The 16,695-nt window shown below is 47.2% G+C and overlaps 1 protein-coding gene across 1 annotated transcript in view; it reads right to left on the bottom strand.

The window, feature by feature from the left end:
- Window positions 1-16,052, bottom strand: part of LOC124243992 (translation initiation factor IF-2-like) — a 43,206-nt gene extending 27,154 nt beyond the window's left edge. The window contains exon 1 of the mRNA XM_046670196.1: window positions 16,016-16,052. Within this exon, the coding sequence (XP_046526152.1) occupies window positions 16,016-16,052 (37 nt within the window). The remainder of the gene's footprint in view (window positions 1-16,015) is intronic.
- Window positions 16,053-16,695: the final 643 nt, after the last annotated feature.

Below are 16,695 nucleotides of genomic sequence, written 5' to 3'. Positions count from 1 at the left end.
CCTCTGCCTGCCCTCGCGCCGACTGCTATAGGTGCGTGTGCTTATCCCAGTCTTTTGGAGTGGACTCAGTATCTCAGCTCTCCCATGTACTGGATGCTGTCTATGACTTGCCTGTGAAAATGTTTAACTAAAGAATCTGAAGGGCCTGGTGAAGTAATGTCTCCAAAACACTTCGAGCTTGTCAGAGAAGAGGCGCTCTGTAAACTCAGTGTAATTATTAATCAGACTTTCCTTTGGTTCCCTTCTCTGCCCTGAGTTTGCCTTCTGCTGCTTGAGCTGCAGGGGCTAACATACGAAAGTAACTGGACCATCTTTCTAGCCCGTCCTGGCTCAGCACACAGGCTGGAGCTGAACGCGGCTGTCTCGGCAACTGTCCTTGGTGAGAGGAGCCCTCTGACACACAGTCTTCGGTTCCTCTGGGCGTCTCTTGCCTCTGCCTGCCTTCAGTCCTGCACGGCATTTTCAGCTGCCTTGACGCCCACTTTCTCAGCCTGGCAAGAAGAAAGGGGGCGGGTTCTCCTCCATTAGCTCCACTCATGTTGTTGAGTACGAGGTGGGAGTGGATGCCAAGTTCTAAATCTGTCCTTCAGTCCATCCTTGAGAGAGCGGTCAGCCAGCCGTGGAGCCCACACTGTGAGGGTCTCCATTCTCCAGCCGGTCCCCACTGGTCCGATCTCCCTTTGGAGGCAGGTAAAGAAGCCTCTGCAGTCGGCTGGCGCCATTTTATTACAGTGGCAGACTGTCTTGTTTGTTTGTAAGCTTTACTTTTCAATTCTTGAAAAGCATCATATTTCAACAGTAATGTTGTACCTATGTTTTTTAAGATCCAAATTCAGAAGTAGAATTTGCTAATTTTCTCCTCACTGCCTCTTCCGGTGTCCCTCCTCCCCCGCAAGAAGTCCTTATCCCTAAGCCTGTAATGTTCCTGGCACACAGTAGGTGCTTTCATAGTCCTTCACTTGGGGGTGGTGGGAAGAGATACCATGTTCAACTGTCTTTCCAAGCCATGTAATTTAGCAGGATTCACACAAATGTAGAAAAATGTTTTATTTGTTGTGTCTTCCTTGTTCCTATTTATCTTATCCTCTGTTTCATCATCCTACCCCACTTTGAGGCAGTGCTTCCCAAACTGTGTTCCATGGACTGTTAAAAAGTGTTCTGAAGAAAATTAAAACATGATGTTAATAAAATGGTTGAATTTGAGTAATTTTTTTTGTAGAGGAGAGAATTTTGTTTATAAAGCTTTTAAAATTGATCACTTTCTGCAATAGTTAATTTATCCATGAGACCTTTTTATTTGTGATTAATAAAATACAAATTTAACCACAATGTTGAATTCATAGTTTCGGATCACTAGGCAGTTTTGTTTTTTTTGTCTCCCATGCTAATCAAAGTGTACCTAATACCTCTGGAGCTGCTTCGGTATTCTTTTCATAAACTTTGGTTTAAAACTGTTTGGTGGCCAGATCTACTGGAGGCCCGCTGAACTAGAGCTGGAGCAGTCTTCCTTTAAGACTGCCTTGTGGGTGTGAGTCGTTTTGATGATTGTCAAGTCATCTGCTCTGTGCTGGACGCTGTCCTGGGCACTTCTCAGTGGTTACTTATTTGGGCCTCACCTCAAAATCCTTGCCTCCCTCTGAGGTAAATAGTGTTAGGTCTCTGTTTTTCGGGGAGGAAAATGTAGACCTGGGAAGCCGTGACTGACCGAGGTTGCAGTAAGTGGTGGATCCCAGGCCCAAGTCTGCCTCTGTAGAACTCTGGAGCCTGTGCTCTTGCCAGTGGCTCCTGGCATCTGGACGGTTCATCTTTTTGAGAAGCTACGTCCCTTCAGTATTGCGGGGCTAAACTTTGTGCCAAGGTCCCTATCCTATCCTCACTTTTCCCCCAGCATTCCCACAAAGGCCAGCTTCAGTACTGTGGTTTGCTTCTATATTCCTCCTTTGCTCATGCTAATTCTCTCCTGTTCCTTCCTTTCCCCTTCTCTCTGCCCGTCTTCATCTTACCATCCTTCAGGATCTCCTCAAATCTACCTATTCTTCTATGAAACTTTCCTGGATCTATTTACCTATTTTTATAAGCATTGCTTTTCATTATAATAGTTGAATGTTTATTGTAATTAAATTAGTTAAATATTTATTGAGTTGAATCGCTTAGAAGTTTGTCATCTAATCTTTACCTCTCTTTTGAACTCCTTTTGTCAGTAGGAGTCTATGCCAGTGATGCCTGCCATGCTGTGGGCAGTGAGTGTGTGTGTATGTGTGTGTGTGTACTGCCCACTGACCAGGCTTGTGAATCCATCGAGTTGAGTCATCAAACCTTACAGCTTGAGTTAATGACATCTCGAGCGTACATGTCCTGCTTCTTTTGCAGTGTATGTAGGTGCTGTCATGATCAACAGAGTACAAATTTATTAGAAAATGTTGAAATCATTGTAGCTTTTTTATTGTTAGGCATTTTTTTTAATCAACAGGTTGTAAGGAACAGCCTCTATCACATAACAGTCAAAAAAAATGGTTGATGGTAAAAAGGAGTCATCATGCCAGGAAAAACTAGGAACTGCTAGCTGTGCCACACATTTGGCATTTATGTACTTGTTTGTATTTCTAGTTTTCTATGTGTTATCTTGACTGCGTAGCTAGATTGTAAGCTCCATGAGCTGAGACCTTTGTCTTACCTGCCCTTTGTGTCCCTGGAGTGTTTACACATAGTCACGCCCAGGAAGTATTTACAAATTGGATTTAGTCCTTAGATCCAATTTTCCCTGTTCTACTCCGGTATTTTACTTTCTTGAGCTCCCTCTTGCTTTTCTTCCTTTGTCTAATCTTTACAAATAATCTCTAACTTCCAATAATTTCCCATCAGTTAATTGTAACTACTTGTCGAGCTCCAACTGCACTTTCAGCAAGCATGAGGCTAGGATGTGGGCAGGTGGACAATCGTTTAAATAATCGTTCCTTGAGCATTTGTGTCGGGCGTTGTGGAAAGTACTTTAGAAATGCCTTCTCTCATTCACTCCTTAGAAATACCCGCTAAAGTAGTTGCTGCTTTCCCTCCATTTTGCAGGTGAGTTAACTAGGAATTGGACATCTGAGTGTGTGGGACCAGGACTCAGTCTCAGTCTGACTCTAAGCCTCCGCTTGGAAGCCTTCTGGTTCTGCACGTCCTGAGGATCCAGCTGGTTCTTCCCCTAAGGAATTTTCCGTTGGGGAGGCAGAAACAGTAGCAGACAATACTGCTTGGGTATGAATAAGTATGGAGTTGTTTGGAACTGCGAAGGAACTCAGAGGCGGAGGTCAGGAAAGACTAGAGGCGATGAGGGGGCTTCGTGAAGGAGACAGTCTTCGCTGGGGTCTGAAATATGGCTAGGCAGAGGAGGGAGAAAGAATTGAGGGCAGGGAATGGCGTGAACCAAAGCCTGAGTGAGAAGGATGTGCTCCTGGCAGTGGGGACAGGGATGGGGACGGGGTTGGGGATGGGGTGCTAAATGGGGCAGGATATCTCAGGGAAAGTGGGAGGCGGGATTGGGTAGGTAGAGCCAGAGGGATTTGAAGTCACACGGGAGACATGATGAAGGGGTAATAAACAGTTCTGGGTTTTGAGCAAGATGTGACAGGATGAACTTCCTGATGAGCCATGAGGTTGGCAACAGATGGCAGACTCCTCCGGGCAGGGTGGTAGCCTTCAGACCTTTCCGTCTAGTTCTTGTTTTTTAATTCTTCTCTCCCTGTGTGCCCTTGGGACCTAGTGTCACCTCTTTTGGTCCCAAGAACAACCATCTGTGCAGAGGTCCCATGTCAGTTGATCAAACCACCCTGGAGTGTGGTGAAGTGAAAAAGTACAAAATGTGGAGGTCAGGAACCTGATTTGACTCCTGGCTGTGTAGCTCACTAACTGGACAAATTTTCTAACCTTTCATTCTTTTTTCCCCCTCCCTGTAATTTCCACATAATAGTGATGACTCATAGGGTTGTTTCAGGATTAAGATGATAGCAGCTATAAATACAGAGGCTGTTTAGTGATTCCAGGCCTGGGATCAAGTGCCAGCTGTATCACTTATTGTGTGACTTTGGATGAGTTACTTAACCTCTCTGGGTCTCCTTTTTCTTATCTATAAAATCAGGCTGATAATTGTACCTACCTCACCATTATTAGAATTATATGAGGAAGGATAGATAGGTAGGTAGATGGCTTTTAAACAGTGCCTGGTGCATGGTGATGCGTGATGAGTAAGTTGTAGCTGCTGTGTTAGTAATGGCATAGTCATCACTGTCATTGTGGGACTCGGTGTGGAGTAGGTGCTTTATTTAAGGCCGAAGACCGGAGAGTGAAACCTCCCTGATGTGTGGTAAGAAGCTGCCTCTGATCACTGTGTGGAGGTGCTGTGCCGTCAGTGCTTCTCTTAAGCACTGAAATTATAATCATGTGCCAATTTTAGGATCTTTTAGAGATTCCAGGTATTACTGAAATCCTTTAAAAAGTCAGTCATTGTTTTTGACATAAAAGGACTCTTGCAATCACATCTTTGTTAGGCACAGAAATATTTCCCTTCCTTTTTAAATAGCAAGGGGGAGGGAGGGAGAGGAGAGAGGAGAATGCCGGGGTTCCTTCAGCCACACGGCGCCTGCCTGTCAGGACCTCCTGCCTGTCAGGACCTCCTGCTGCAGTGGGCGCTGGGCGGAGGCCCTTCCTGGGCGGGCGGCTCAGCCCTGCGGCTCTGTCCTGGGTGGAGGGGCGCTGAGGCCCAGCGTGAGCCTAGCGTCTGCTTTGTGCCCCTCTAGCTCCAGCGTTCTTGTTCTGGAATGTTTCCCTCCCCTTGTCACAGACCTAGACCAGCAGTGCCAAGGCCAGTGTCTTCCAGCTGCTTTTCCTAAAAACCCCCACCCTTGTTCTTGAAGCAACAGTTGTATCTGAGTCTTGGATTTATCTATGTGGAGCAGTTCTTTCCTTTTTAAAAAAAAAAAAAACAAAACTCAAATCTTTGGACCTTGCCCTTTGTAGATGAAGTGAGAGTTGCTTTCTGAGGACTGGTTCCTACCAGAAACCAGCTGCTTTTAAATTGCTGCCCATCTTTAAAGGAACAGTTTATTTGTGGACTGTTTCCTACCACAGAACCTTGCTGTCTGTAGGAGTCCAGTGTAGACGATGACAGTGTAGAGATCGGTGGCGCCTGGGAGAGGTGCGTGAGTTTGGTTTTAAGACTTTAATCTCATGTAGAGTCAAAGTCCTGTGGAGCTAATCCCTTTGACCCCCCCCACCCCCTCCCATTGTGGCTAGTGATGTGTGTGGACGGGCGTCGTGTCCAGGGGTGTGAACAAAACCTGGATACCCACATTAGCCTTGTGGGCAGATGATCCGACAAAGATAAGGACTCTGTGTGGGGGCCTCTGGCATTCAGTGGTGTCCTACAAGGAAGAACATCTTCAGGTAGCAGTTACTTTGTAAATAGCTGAAAGACTGGGCTGTGTATATTTGGCCTCAACTGTGCCAGGAAAAATGCTATCAGAAAGATGTGATGGGAGGGAGGGCTGGTGCGGAAGAACAGTCACGTGATGACGGCAGCAAGGCGGCCTCCCTCCAGCTTTACGTTTCCTGGACTTCACACTGGAGCTGGGGAGAGAGGCTGGTTTTTGGGTAATGACTGCTTCCTTTCTTCATTCTCCTTGAACGCAGAATTCTGCCTCCAGTAGTAATACCGTTTTTAATACTTCGTTTATAAAGTGTTGTAGATTGGGGTCAGAAAGCAGACAGACCTCCATCTGCCTTGGGGAAGGACTAGGAGGAAGTCCCTCTGTTAGGACCTTGGTTGTTATTGCCATTGCAATTAAAAATCTGTGAGGGATTCAGATTTTGCCATGTATTATAAATGCGGTAAGGGTGGGGACCATGTCCTTAAAATATGTCCCTAGGCCCTTGTGCGTGTTTGACCTGGTTGTCCAGTGGGTGAAGAGGCAACTTGTCTGAAGCCAGGAGCATCTTGCCTTGAAAGGCTGATGCTCAGTCTGTGGCATTTTATTGGAGTGTGGGTTAGGATGGGAGATGGCAGGAGACTTTTGTGGCTCCCTCAGTGAATGTGGCTGTGACTTCAGTGGAGCTTGACTTGCCAAGTTTGTGGTCACTCCTGAGGCGTATGGGGCACTGTGAGTGTCAGAGGGGGCTCAGGTGAGTGAAGAGGCTTCCTCAGTGCCAAGGGGTATCAGAAGTACTCTTCCAGTCCCAGCCCACTTCACAGATGGTGCTTGGCCATGGCAGTGTAAGGAGTCGGGGAAGGAGCCCTTTGCATGTTAACAGCTGTCTCGCCTTACTGCTTGGAGGATAGTTAGGAATTTTCAGATCTTTCCCCCCATATTTATGTAAAACATAGGGGAGCAAAATAATTGCCATGAAGAAATGGAGATGGCTGTGGTTTTGTCTCATGCATAGCTGTCACTAACAGAGCCTTCCTTTAAATATTCTGTGTCTGGAAAGTTGTAGGTAAAGTTAAGCCATTGATTGGAGTATAGAGGTATTTGCCAGCCTTCCTGCCCTTGAACAGGTAATAAAATAAATAAATATAATAAGTAAATAAAGCTGGTAATAATAAATAAAGTCAGTATTTGATTTGTATACCCTTTGTATCCAATCTACTTTGTTATTTCTTTCTTCAAAATGTCTTTGGAGATTGCTTATCCCCAGCACCTAAAACTGCACCTGCCATAATTGATGCTCAGTGTTTGTTAAATGACTTGCCCTTTTGCAATTCCACTTCCCCATGCCACAGTTCTGATTTGATTTCCCTTCATCTCATGTCCAAGTGATTGCCCAGGCCTCCTGGCCATTGCCTGGCTGTTGTTCCATCTTCCTTGATACCACCCTTCTGTCTGCGGCTGGGCCATTCTGCTTTGAAGGCTGGGCTTCTCCTGCCCGTGTCCCCAGTGAGCTCTCCTGCCCAGCCCCACTCTTCACCCTCCTCCCAGTCTCATGCACATGCTCTGCTAAGTCCTGCCTCCAGCCTCGTCTATGCCTTCTCTGTACCCAAAGGGTCCTTTCTTCTCTGCTTACCCAAACCCTAACTATCCTACCCTGATAGCCTGCCCATATGGTTTAGGAAATGTTTGCTTGTTTGCTGTAGTGCCCACATTGGCATTTTCCTTGATTGGGCTCTCCGCGTCCTGAGGGTGGGAGGTGTCTTTTCTGCGTGCCTCTTTCAGCAGTCCTCATACACTGGTCACATTGTAAGCAGTCAGCAAACTCTTGATTGACAGACTTACCATTCTCTTATAGTCATTGGCCCAGAAAACAATCAGTAAGAAGCACTTACCTACCTTTGTCCCATTTTGAGTTCTTTTTTCCATAGTTCTTATTGTTTGTCTTTGGCTAAATGTTGAGGACATAGGTTGTATGGATTTGGCTGGGAAAAGAAACCCCACACAGCATGTTTTGGTTTTTGTAAAATTTTTTTTGGTGAGGAAGATTGTCCCTGAGCTAACATCTCTGCCAATCTTCCTCTGTTTTACCTGGAATGCCACCACAGCATGGCTTGATGAGCAGTGTGTAGGTCTGCACCCAGGATCCAAACCTGTGAACCCTGGGCCACTGACGTGGAGTGCTCAAACTTCACCACTGAGCCACTGGGCCAGCCCTCCCAACAGTGTGTTTTTAAAGGTGAGTCTTACTGTAATGCAAAGTGCCCTTTGGCTGTTTGGAAGCTGAGGTGGTAAAGGAGAGGAGGAGCTCTAGGTGGGTGATGTGGTGGAGGGGGGCAGCAGGTGTGGCCGGGGCTGGGGGGCTTCCTTTGAACAAGAGCTGTGCTAGAATGCTGATTGCAGGTGTGGCCCAAGAGTGGGTTTGGGGTGCAGACCCTCCCGCCTCTCTTGCTTTCTCTTATCTCCTCTTCTCCCACCTCTGCCCCCAAGTCTGAGCTACCTCCTGCCATTTTGGAGATACTCTTGCCTCCTCAAGTAACACAAATTGTTGGGAGAAAACTGTAGCAGTTGGTGTATGTGCTAAGAATGTGTGTTTCTGCTTTATCAGGAGCTCCGTTGAGCTGCTGTGGGCCTGTTCAGGATTGATAAGGAGCTCCAGGAGCAGAGTCCGTGGGCGTGAGACCATGTGCCCATCCACCCAGGGAAGGACCGTGGGGCTGACAGTGTAGGAGCAAAGTTGGGGGTGAGAGGGTGGGGCTGGAGGCTGGCTGCCTTTGCAGTCAGACCGTGAGTGTGGGCGACAACCTCTGTGGGGGGACTACCCTCCGCAGGGGCTGAGGCTCCTGCACGATGAGAGTGGCCTTGGGATTGTTTCCTCTGTTCTTCTGCCTCTAGTAGGGCCCAACAGGAAGGGAGTTTGTGTGTTTGTTCTTTTGTTAGTTTGTTCTTCATTTATCTTTTCAGTTCCTTGGGCCAAAAATTTTGGGATTATCCTTTTATTCTCACACCTCATATTTTATCCATTAGCAAATCCTGTCAACTCCACTTTCCTGTTTTGATCCAGAATCTCACCCCAGCCTACACTGGTACTTCTCTAGGCCAAGCCACTGCCGTCTATCTCCTGGATGCTCACAGTAACCTCCAAACTGGTTTCCCCGCTCCCACCTTTGTGCCCCTAGATGTATTGTCAACGCAGCATCCAAAGTGGTCCTGGTAGAGCCTGGCTTGCAGTCTCGTCATTCTTCCTTGTTCAGACCCCTTCACTGGTTCCCTGAAGACCTCACATTGGCCCACAAGGTCCCGCACAGGCCAAGTGTCCTCGATGTCGCTGACCCAGCCTCCCATTTTGCATATGCTGTTGCCTTGCATCCACGGTTTCCCCCACGTGACCCCATGGCTGCTCCTTCGGTTCCTTGCTGTGCTTTCCCTGCCCACACAGGCTTCCCAGATGTCCTGCCTGACACGCCACCTCCTCCCAACCCGCCCAGCGCTGCCTCTGCTCTTCCGCACTGGTTCTCCTCCACAGCTTAGCTCTCTTTCCAGTAGGTTCGGGTTCGCTGGCCTGTCTGTCTCCCTGCTAGAATGAAGGCTCCGCAAGGACAGGGCTGGTTTGTTGCGCTCACTCTTCTGCCTCCACGCCTGGCACACAGAGAACAAACAGTGAACGTTAGCTTCCTTCATTTCTTCTGTGTCTGTTCTGTTCGGGGAACCAGGTCCCGGGGGCCACAAGCACACACATGGGAGTAAGACATGAATTAGTGCCTCCCATCCAACTCACTACCTAGTGAGGAGCAAATAATGAAATAGCAGTGTAGTGGGGGCGGTACTGAAGGAGACAGGAATAACTTCATGGGAATGAGGAGGGAACTGAGCATGCTGGGAGGGGCTGGGGTTCCGGCACAGACTATCCCCACCCTGCAGGTGAGGCCGACTTACCTGAGCTATTCTGCTCTCACTGCACATCTTCTCTCCATCTTTTTCCATGAGGCTAAGAGAGAATCATCAATTTCCTTTTGTTAATCAGGCAATCAACAAATATTAACTGCTTTTTTGTATACGAACGATACTTCTAGGCACGGGAATACTGCTAATCTTGAAGGCAGGGAAGGCATCGTGAATTTTTTCATCTTCATGCCAAATGAGTCCAGTTCGTTTAACCTTTCCTTATAAGGTCTGTCTTACATCCAGTTAATCTTTTTTTTTTTCTTCTGTACCCATTCCAGGTTTTTTTCCCCTTTTATTTTTGTTTTTCTGTCCTAGAAGGATTCCATCCCTACCAGGGGAGGAATTTATTTTCTGAACCTACCTAATACTTAACTAGCAAAAACAGTTCTGCCCCCTTCTCCCAACTGTAGGCAGTCATCGTAAATCGCCCGTGGTGCCAGCTGCAGTTAGCACCATCCCTTCGTATAAAACAGGCCCTGGGTCAGGGCCCCCGCCACCTCAGTGCCCTTCCTGTGGCCAGTGCTGCCCTGCCAGCTACAGTGTGGCAGTGCTGGGGTCCACGCTACCACAGACAGTTCAACTCAACCTCTCGAGGATCATCTTTGGCTTTTGAGGTAGAGCAGCGCACCTGTGCCAGCTAGCAGGCGAAGAGGACACCTGAGCCACACTGGAGCCCACCTCTCTTTCCTTCCTTCCATCACTGCCTCCAGCCATTTGTCACCATCGTCATCACTACAGAGAGTGCTCATTCAACATTCTCTCTGACTTCTAGGCTTATGCATTTTGAGGAACCAGAGCACAGTTAGCACCATGGCCTGAGGACCTAAAGGAACCCTTGGAAGGTGCGCCTCGGTTGGTGAGTTAGTGAACCAAGGTTTAGAGGTTTGCTGAGCTTTGTTTGGGTCGGGCTTGTCCGCAGGAGGTCCTAGTAGAAGCTAGGCTGCCCTGAAAGTGCTGGCGATTGGTTGTGATGGGATTCTTTTAATTGGTGAGGAAAGTCAATACATCCAGGGCCCACTGAAAGGGTAAAATCCTGAGATTTCAGTTATGGGTAATGTGCACTATGTGGATCCTTATGGATGAGTCTTCCTTCCTCTTAACTCCCTCAGAAAAGCTCCACTCTTTCATTAGTGGCGGGGCTTCTACTTAGGAAACTCCAGCCAAAGCTGTTCTGTCAGCAGGCATCAGTCGATAGGCTGCCGTGGTGGAGTCTGTCCTGTCTCCATTTGAGACTGTGACCATTTTATCTCCTTCAGAGCTGCCCTTAGTAAATAAAGTCTTCTGTTAAGGTTAGTGCATCAATTAGGATCAATCTCAGTTGGAAATTTCAAAATTTTGTTAAACATGAAAGAAGATTTTCTCCTTTATGTAAAAGAAGGCTAGAGTTGGGAAACCCAGAGCCAGTATGACCAGCCCCAGAGACATCAGGACTTTGGCTCCTTCTATTTAGAAAAATAGAAGTTCTGGTGCTGTTAGCTGCAGCGTGTGGTCCGCTCCATGGATTGACAGGTGAGAATTTAAGTTGACTTAATCCACTACCCTGGCACATGATTTCTATCCTTTAGGTTACCTCATCGTCAAATATGGCTGTTGGAGCTCCAGCCATCATGTATTTCTGTTTCCAGGGAAAACAAAAAAGGAGGAAATTGAGAGAAAGGCAAAAAATTCTTGCCCATGTGAGACAACTCCTTTAAAGGAGTCTTTCCGGAAGGCTCACACACTTCTGCTTATGTCTTATTGGCCAGCACTTAGAACATGTTGTCATAGCTAGCTTCAAGGAAAGCTGGGAAATGTGGTTTTGTAACTGAGTACATTGCAGGCCCTAATAAAATTGGGTTCTCTTACTAAGGAAGAAGTCTTTGTTATAGTTTGTAAGTGTGTCTGACTTCTTTGCTATAGTTATTGTGTCTAAGAAATACTTTCTGCTTCATGCGAGTCTGCTTCCTGCCCTGTCCCCTGTGGACATTGAGAGGAGCTGAACACATACACACAGTGATTCTTTCTCCAGGTACTGACTGACTGTCCTTGCCTCTCTCCTTTGAGCCAAGTGATAGGCTATTGCAGGAGTCCCTAGGAAGCCCCGTGGGTGAGGGAGTATATTTCGTGGTGCCATCTCAGTCAACAACAGTGGCAGTGCAGGCCTGGGCGTACTGAGAGGTTGCTGTTTTGATGTCTCTGGCTCTTTCTCCCTACCCCTCTCTGAATGCTGTCTTGTTTAGAAGTTGTAATCCTGATGTGCGACCCTTTCAGCTTCATTGCTTAGCTCCCCGTCTCAGGGCCCCGGAGGAGTGGGAGCTAGGTGCACGCAGCACCTCTGAACCTGGTGATTGAGCCAGTGCAGACTCAAGTGAGAGAAACTGGCGTGTGTGTTTATGTCCTCTCTCTGCAGCTGCACCTAAGAGATCAGGAATTATGGAGGACACACTCTCAAGAGTCCTGCTCATTTTCTCCCCTTTTGCAAACACGTTCACAAACACTGCTTAATGGTCCAAGATTTTGGTTTATGACTAAAAATCTGAAGTTCTTAAATTCTCTGGACCCAAAGTCCTTAGGAAACCCGGATCCTATAATCAGTGCAGTGAGTGAGTTAGAGATCTCTCAGGTCCTTTCCAGTTCAAGTCCTCAGCAACTGTGTGGTGTCTGCTTGGGCCTTTTCAGGCATGAAATCTATTTCCACCTCCCTCCTTTGGCTGGAAGTTGTCCAGGAAATTGTCACTGACATGTTGAGATGCATAGCAAATGGAGCTGTCAAGAGAAATGTAGAGTTCATCTTAGAAAATGTTGCTCCCAGCAGTGGCTTGAGGAAGTGTTAATTGGTAAGAATGAATGAGTCTATTATGGGATGGTGGTAGGTGGAAATGAGCAAGTGAATGCAGATGACTGTCTGGGCTCCTGATGGTACTTGATGCTCAGCTGGGAGCCTTCTTAGGTGCAGTCTGCTTCCCCTGCTGCCCCGGGTGGGTCAGCTGCTGCTGCTCCTCTGTGTTCTGACGCTGGATCCTGTGCTGAGCAGGAGGATGGGGAGGTTCTCTGTGGAGAGGGGCGGGTGGGCATGGGCTTTGCTAGAACAAGGGGCAGAGAGGGTGTGGAGCAGGGCAGGCACACTGTGGCTTAGGTTGGCTTAGGGTTAGGATGGAACAGGGCTGCAATACCACTCCCAGTCTGATCCTTCAGTTCTTTACAGTGCCTGCCTCTCTTTTATACTCCAAACTAGGGGATTTTGAGGAGTAGGACAGGAGAGAGGTGAAGATATAGCTCATAGCTACCATTCATTGAGAGCTTACTGTGTGCTAGGCATTCTTGGTGGCTAAATGAACTGTCATTTAATCCTTAACAAGAATCCTATGATGTGGGTAGTGAGTATCAGAGAGGTTGACTGACTTGGTTAAAGGTACACAGCTAGTGAGTAGCAAGACCAGGCTTTGAATCCAGTTCTGTTTGAGTCAAAGCCTGTGCCCTTAATCACATCAGATTTCTGCTTCTCCCTCTGTGGTTCATTCAACAAGTGTTGAGTGCCCACTGTGTTCTAGGCGAGGTTCTGGGAGATGATAATAGTGAGCCAGACAGATGGAAGTCCTTACCCTCGTGGAGCTTGTGTTATAGCGAGGGGTAATTTCCCACCTTCTTTCACAATCAGTTTCCTATATTACATCTTTGTAACCTCAGATTTTATATAAATATCACACTTCTCTCCTAGAATGTTCCTTAAATGACTTCTTTTTCTCAAACACTAGAATGAGAGATTTCTTATTTGTTGGATATTAAGATATTGATCCCTGCTCCCCATTTCCCACCTCCCCCAGCATCATAATGGGGCAGGTGCCTTATCGGAGACCTGGGGGGTTCAGGAGTTCCCCCATATCTGGGATTTGGCTTTGCCTGTCAAATCACTTCCCTTCTGCCCAGAGAAGGGTACTTCTGGCCTGCATGGAGTTGCTTTGCGCCCTGCTGCCCCCAGAGTTGTTTTGAGGTAGGGGAGGGTGAAGGTCAGGAAATCAGTGATAATGTCAGTTCTTGCTGTGAGCTGTCCTTAGTGTTGGTTTCAGAGAGGTTCTGTGTTCAATTTATTGTAGCTGGTCAGTTGCTTATTTTTTTTCCCCTGGAGTCTGGCTCAAGCCCTGTGGATTTTGAGAAGGTTGGCTGTCTGCCTTCAGATCAGATGCAGGTGCCTGGAGATAGATGCCCTCCTTTCACTTCGGAGCAAAGAGGAGGGAAGATGTCAGGAGTCTGCTGTCCACTAAGAATACTGCACTAGTGGGGCATAGAGTGAACACGTTCATCTCATGTTCATGAGACCTGTTGAATGAAGGATTTGAACTTGAGGTTGCCGTCAATGTACTGACATTACGGACAGAAGCAGAGTCCTCGTCATCGTTCTCATCGTCTCTAGCCTTTATTGAGTGTCTGCTGTGTGCTGGGCACTGTAGGAGCCATGTTACAGCCTTCCCCTGAAACAGATGTTTTCTTCTTCTTCTTTGGTGTTATCTTCTTTTTGCCAGAAAAGGAAACTGAGATAGGTTAAGAAACGCCCCCCCACTCCCCACCCCCCACCCAGGTCACGTGGATGGGGAATGGACAGAGTTGGAGTTAAACCGAGGTCTTTCTGGAACTTCACACACAGGCAACAGTGCCGTGCTTGGCAGGTGCATCCTGTGGTGTCAGGTGCTCTCCCGGGGTCACGCTCCTCAGCCCCTGGTGCGGCACCAGCCTGCGCGTAGACCTCCCTCCACAGCCCTCACCCTAACGACAAGTCATGGAAGCTTCGAGTTTTTTGCAGTGTGTGATTGATTGCTGTGGAGCCTCTTTTTTATGTTTGGTTTTTCCCTCTTTCTGTTCCCACACCTTCTTCCCTCTCCCCAGAAGATACCCAGGTTGGCTTAGTTCTGCCTCCTCAACTCCAGAATTGTACAAATTCTAAAAGGCCAGCGAGTGGAGTATGGTAGGAGATTTGAGGAGGCGGCGTGTGCTGCCTTTGCATGTCAGCGCTAGGCCCTCCCTCCAGAGGTTTGTAATCTGGATGCCGGCATTTCCTTGGTGGAGCCCCAAGGAAATGAAAACACAGGATTGTTGACAGGGTCTGGAGAGAGGTGAGGGACACTGGGGAGGCTGGGGCTGCCCATCCCTGTTTCAGTCAGAACAGTGTACCCAGCTACTAACAAAAAGTTGAATTGCTTGGCTAGTCCAGTCCTGCCTGGTTACAGAGAGGAATCTGGATCCTGCCCAGGCAAGTGTTGTGTCCGAGGTTGTGTGGTCCGGTGGGCCATGGCATTAGTGCTGGAATCTTGTTCCTGTCCTTCCAGGCAGCTCCCCTTGGGTCTCTGCATGTCAGACCACACCAAAGGAGTTCTAAGTGATTTGACTCTTGCAGAGCACCTTTAGGAAATGTTAAAATATTGATTCTCTAGAGGCAAATTAGTAGATTGCTCTCGTACTATCCTATAACAGAAAAATGTTTGACTTTTTGGCAACCTTCCATAGTCATTTCATTCCTCAAAAGTTGTGCATTTGGTGTTTGACCTTGAGCATGTCAGTGGTTTCTTCCTTGTGCTCTGAGTTTTTCCTTTCGTGAAGGCGGTAGTGAACACTAGATCCGTATAGTGGAGCACTGACACAAAAGGGAGAGTATCAGGAAGGGCCTTTTTATTTCTCAGACCCTTTAGGGGTAAGGGATCGTGTTTTCACAGTACTTTACAGCTTATGAAGCCTTTTCACACGCATTGCCAAATTTGATCCACAGCAGTAATGCAGATAGAGCTCGGACTGTAATTTCCGTTTTCTCAATGTGAAAATGGATTTAGAAAGGTTAGGTAGCTTATTAATGACAGAACCCTCGTTCAGATCCCTGTCCCTGATTCTGAGCACAGTGCTCCCTGCCATGTCACCTGCCTTTCAGAGACACCATATGTCCATGCTGCGGGGTCCTCAAGGCCACCTTTCCTTGCGTCTGGGTATTCATTTCTGTTGCTGAGGACTTACTGGGAAAGGGCAGTGCCACTTTGTCTGAGACAGTGGAGGAAGTGACCCAGCCAGGAAGCCGGGCCACATCACCAGATGGCCCAACTGGAGAGACCACTGTATTATTGGCCCTTCTCCTGGGAGAACTGTGTTGGAAGCCAACACAGGGTGGAGCTGACAGTGGGATTGCCTTTCCTGTTCATTATGGGGTGGTAGGTATTTAAAAATGTCCATGAAACATTCTTTGGCTAGTGTCTGGGTATGCACCAAAGTTCATGGCTTTAAACCTCTGAGTATCACTAAGTAGCTGCATAGTTGGCGCTGCCTTCTCCAAGATGTTTATCATGGATGTTACCCATTTTTAGATCAACAAACTAAAGTTATTCCCTACCTCGAACTTATTCTCAGGCCAGTCAATAAGAAACTCAAGGCTTTTCAAAGAGAATGAAGTCTCATATTTCCTGGCAATCACGTCGTGATACACTTTAGGAGTATTTTTATCTTTTTTTATCTTTTTTTAAATAGACAGCTATACCCTGAATGACCTGTGTGTTCGTGCTCCTCGTTTGCCTAAGTTTTTCCCCCTCCGTCTAAAATACTGTTTTCTTTCTTCACAACACTCTGCCCCAGACTTCTCCAGTTCTGCTCAGTTCTCTGCAGGCTGTGTTTCTGATGTGCTTTACCTTATCTAGACCACCCCAGCCCAGGGATACCTTTGAAATACTTCAGCTCCTTGTTGATCAGCGGCATGGGCACTGCTCTCAAGTGGGTTAGAAATATAGCATCTCAGGCCTCATACTCACTGAGTGGGGCTCTGCTTTGCCCCAGCCCTCAGGGGGTTTGTGTGCACAGAGGAGCGTTGGCTAAGTGGGTTTGAGGTTGTACTTATTTACCGCCTTTTGTTATTAGTAAACTGTTTCACTTCTCTTCCTCTCCTTTCCAAATTCATCTTTTTTTTGGATCTCTTTGCAGTACCTGATGCAACCTTGGCACAGAGCAGGCCCTACTCAATATCTGTAGATTGACTGGAATCACTGTTTACTAAAAAATTTGTCAGAGCATATAGAGAATTGTACGAGAGATATGACATGCATGCTTATAAAAATTTACTACTAAAGGGGCAAGAAAAAGAAAAAGAGGACACAATAAATTTGAACCCACCAAGTGGGGCAACATCCGTGGAAGGAGCGTAGGCACTGGAACCAGCCAAACCCTCAGGAGATAAATTCTCCCAGCTCCATCCCTTACTGTGCGTGACTTTGGGGGAGTTGATTGTCCTCTCTGAACATTAATTTAATTGCCTGATCTCTAAAATGGGGGTAACGTTATACTTATGATATTAGTCCGAAGATAAAATGAGGTACTGTAGGCAAAGTCTGTGACAAACATCTGG

The sequence above is a fragment of the Equus quagga genome, chromosome 1 (assembly GCF_021613505.1).
Source record: "Equus quagga isolate Etosha38 chromosome 1, UCLA_HA_Equagga_1.0, whole genome shotgun sequence".
NCBI lineage: Eukaryota > Metazoa > Chordata > Mammalia > Perissodactyla > Equidae > Equus > Equus quagga.
The sequence above is the reverse complement of the archived record's forward strand: the minus strand, read 5'-3'. Positions and strand labels throughout refer to the sequence as shown.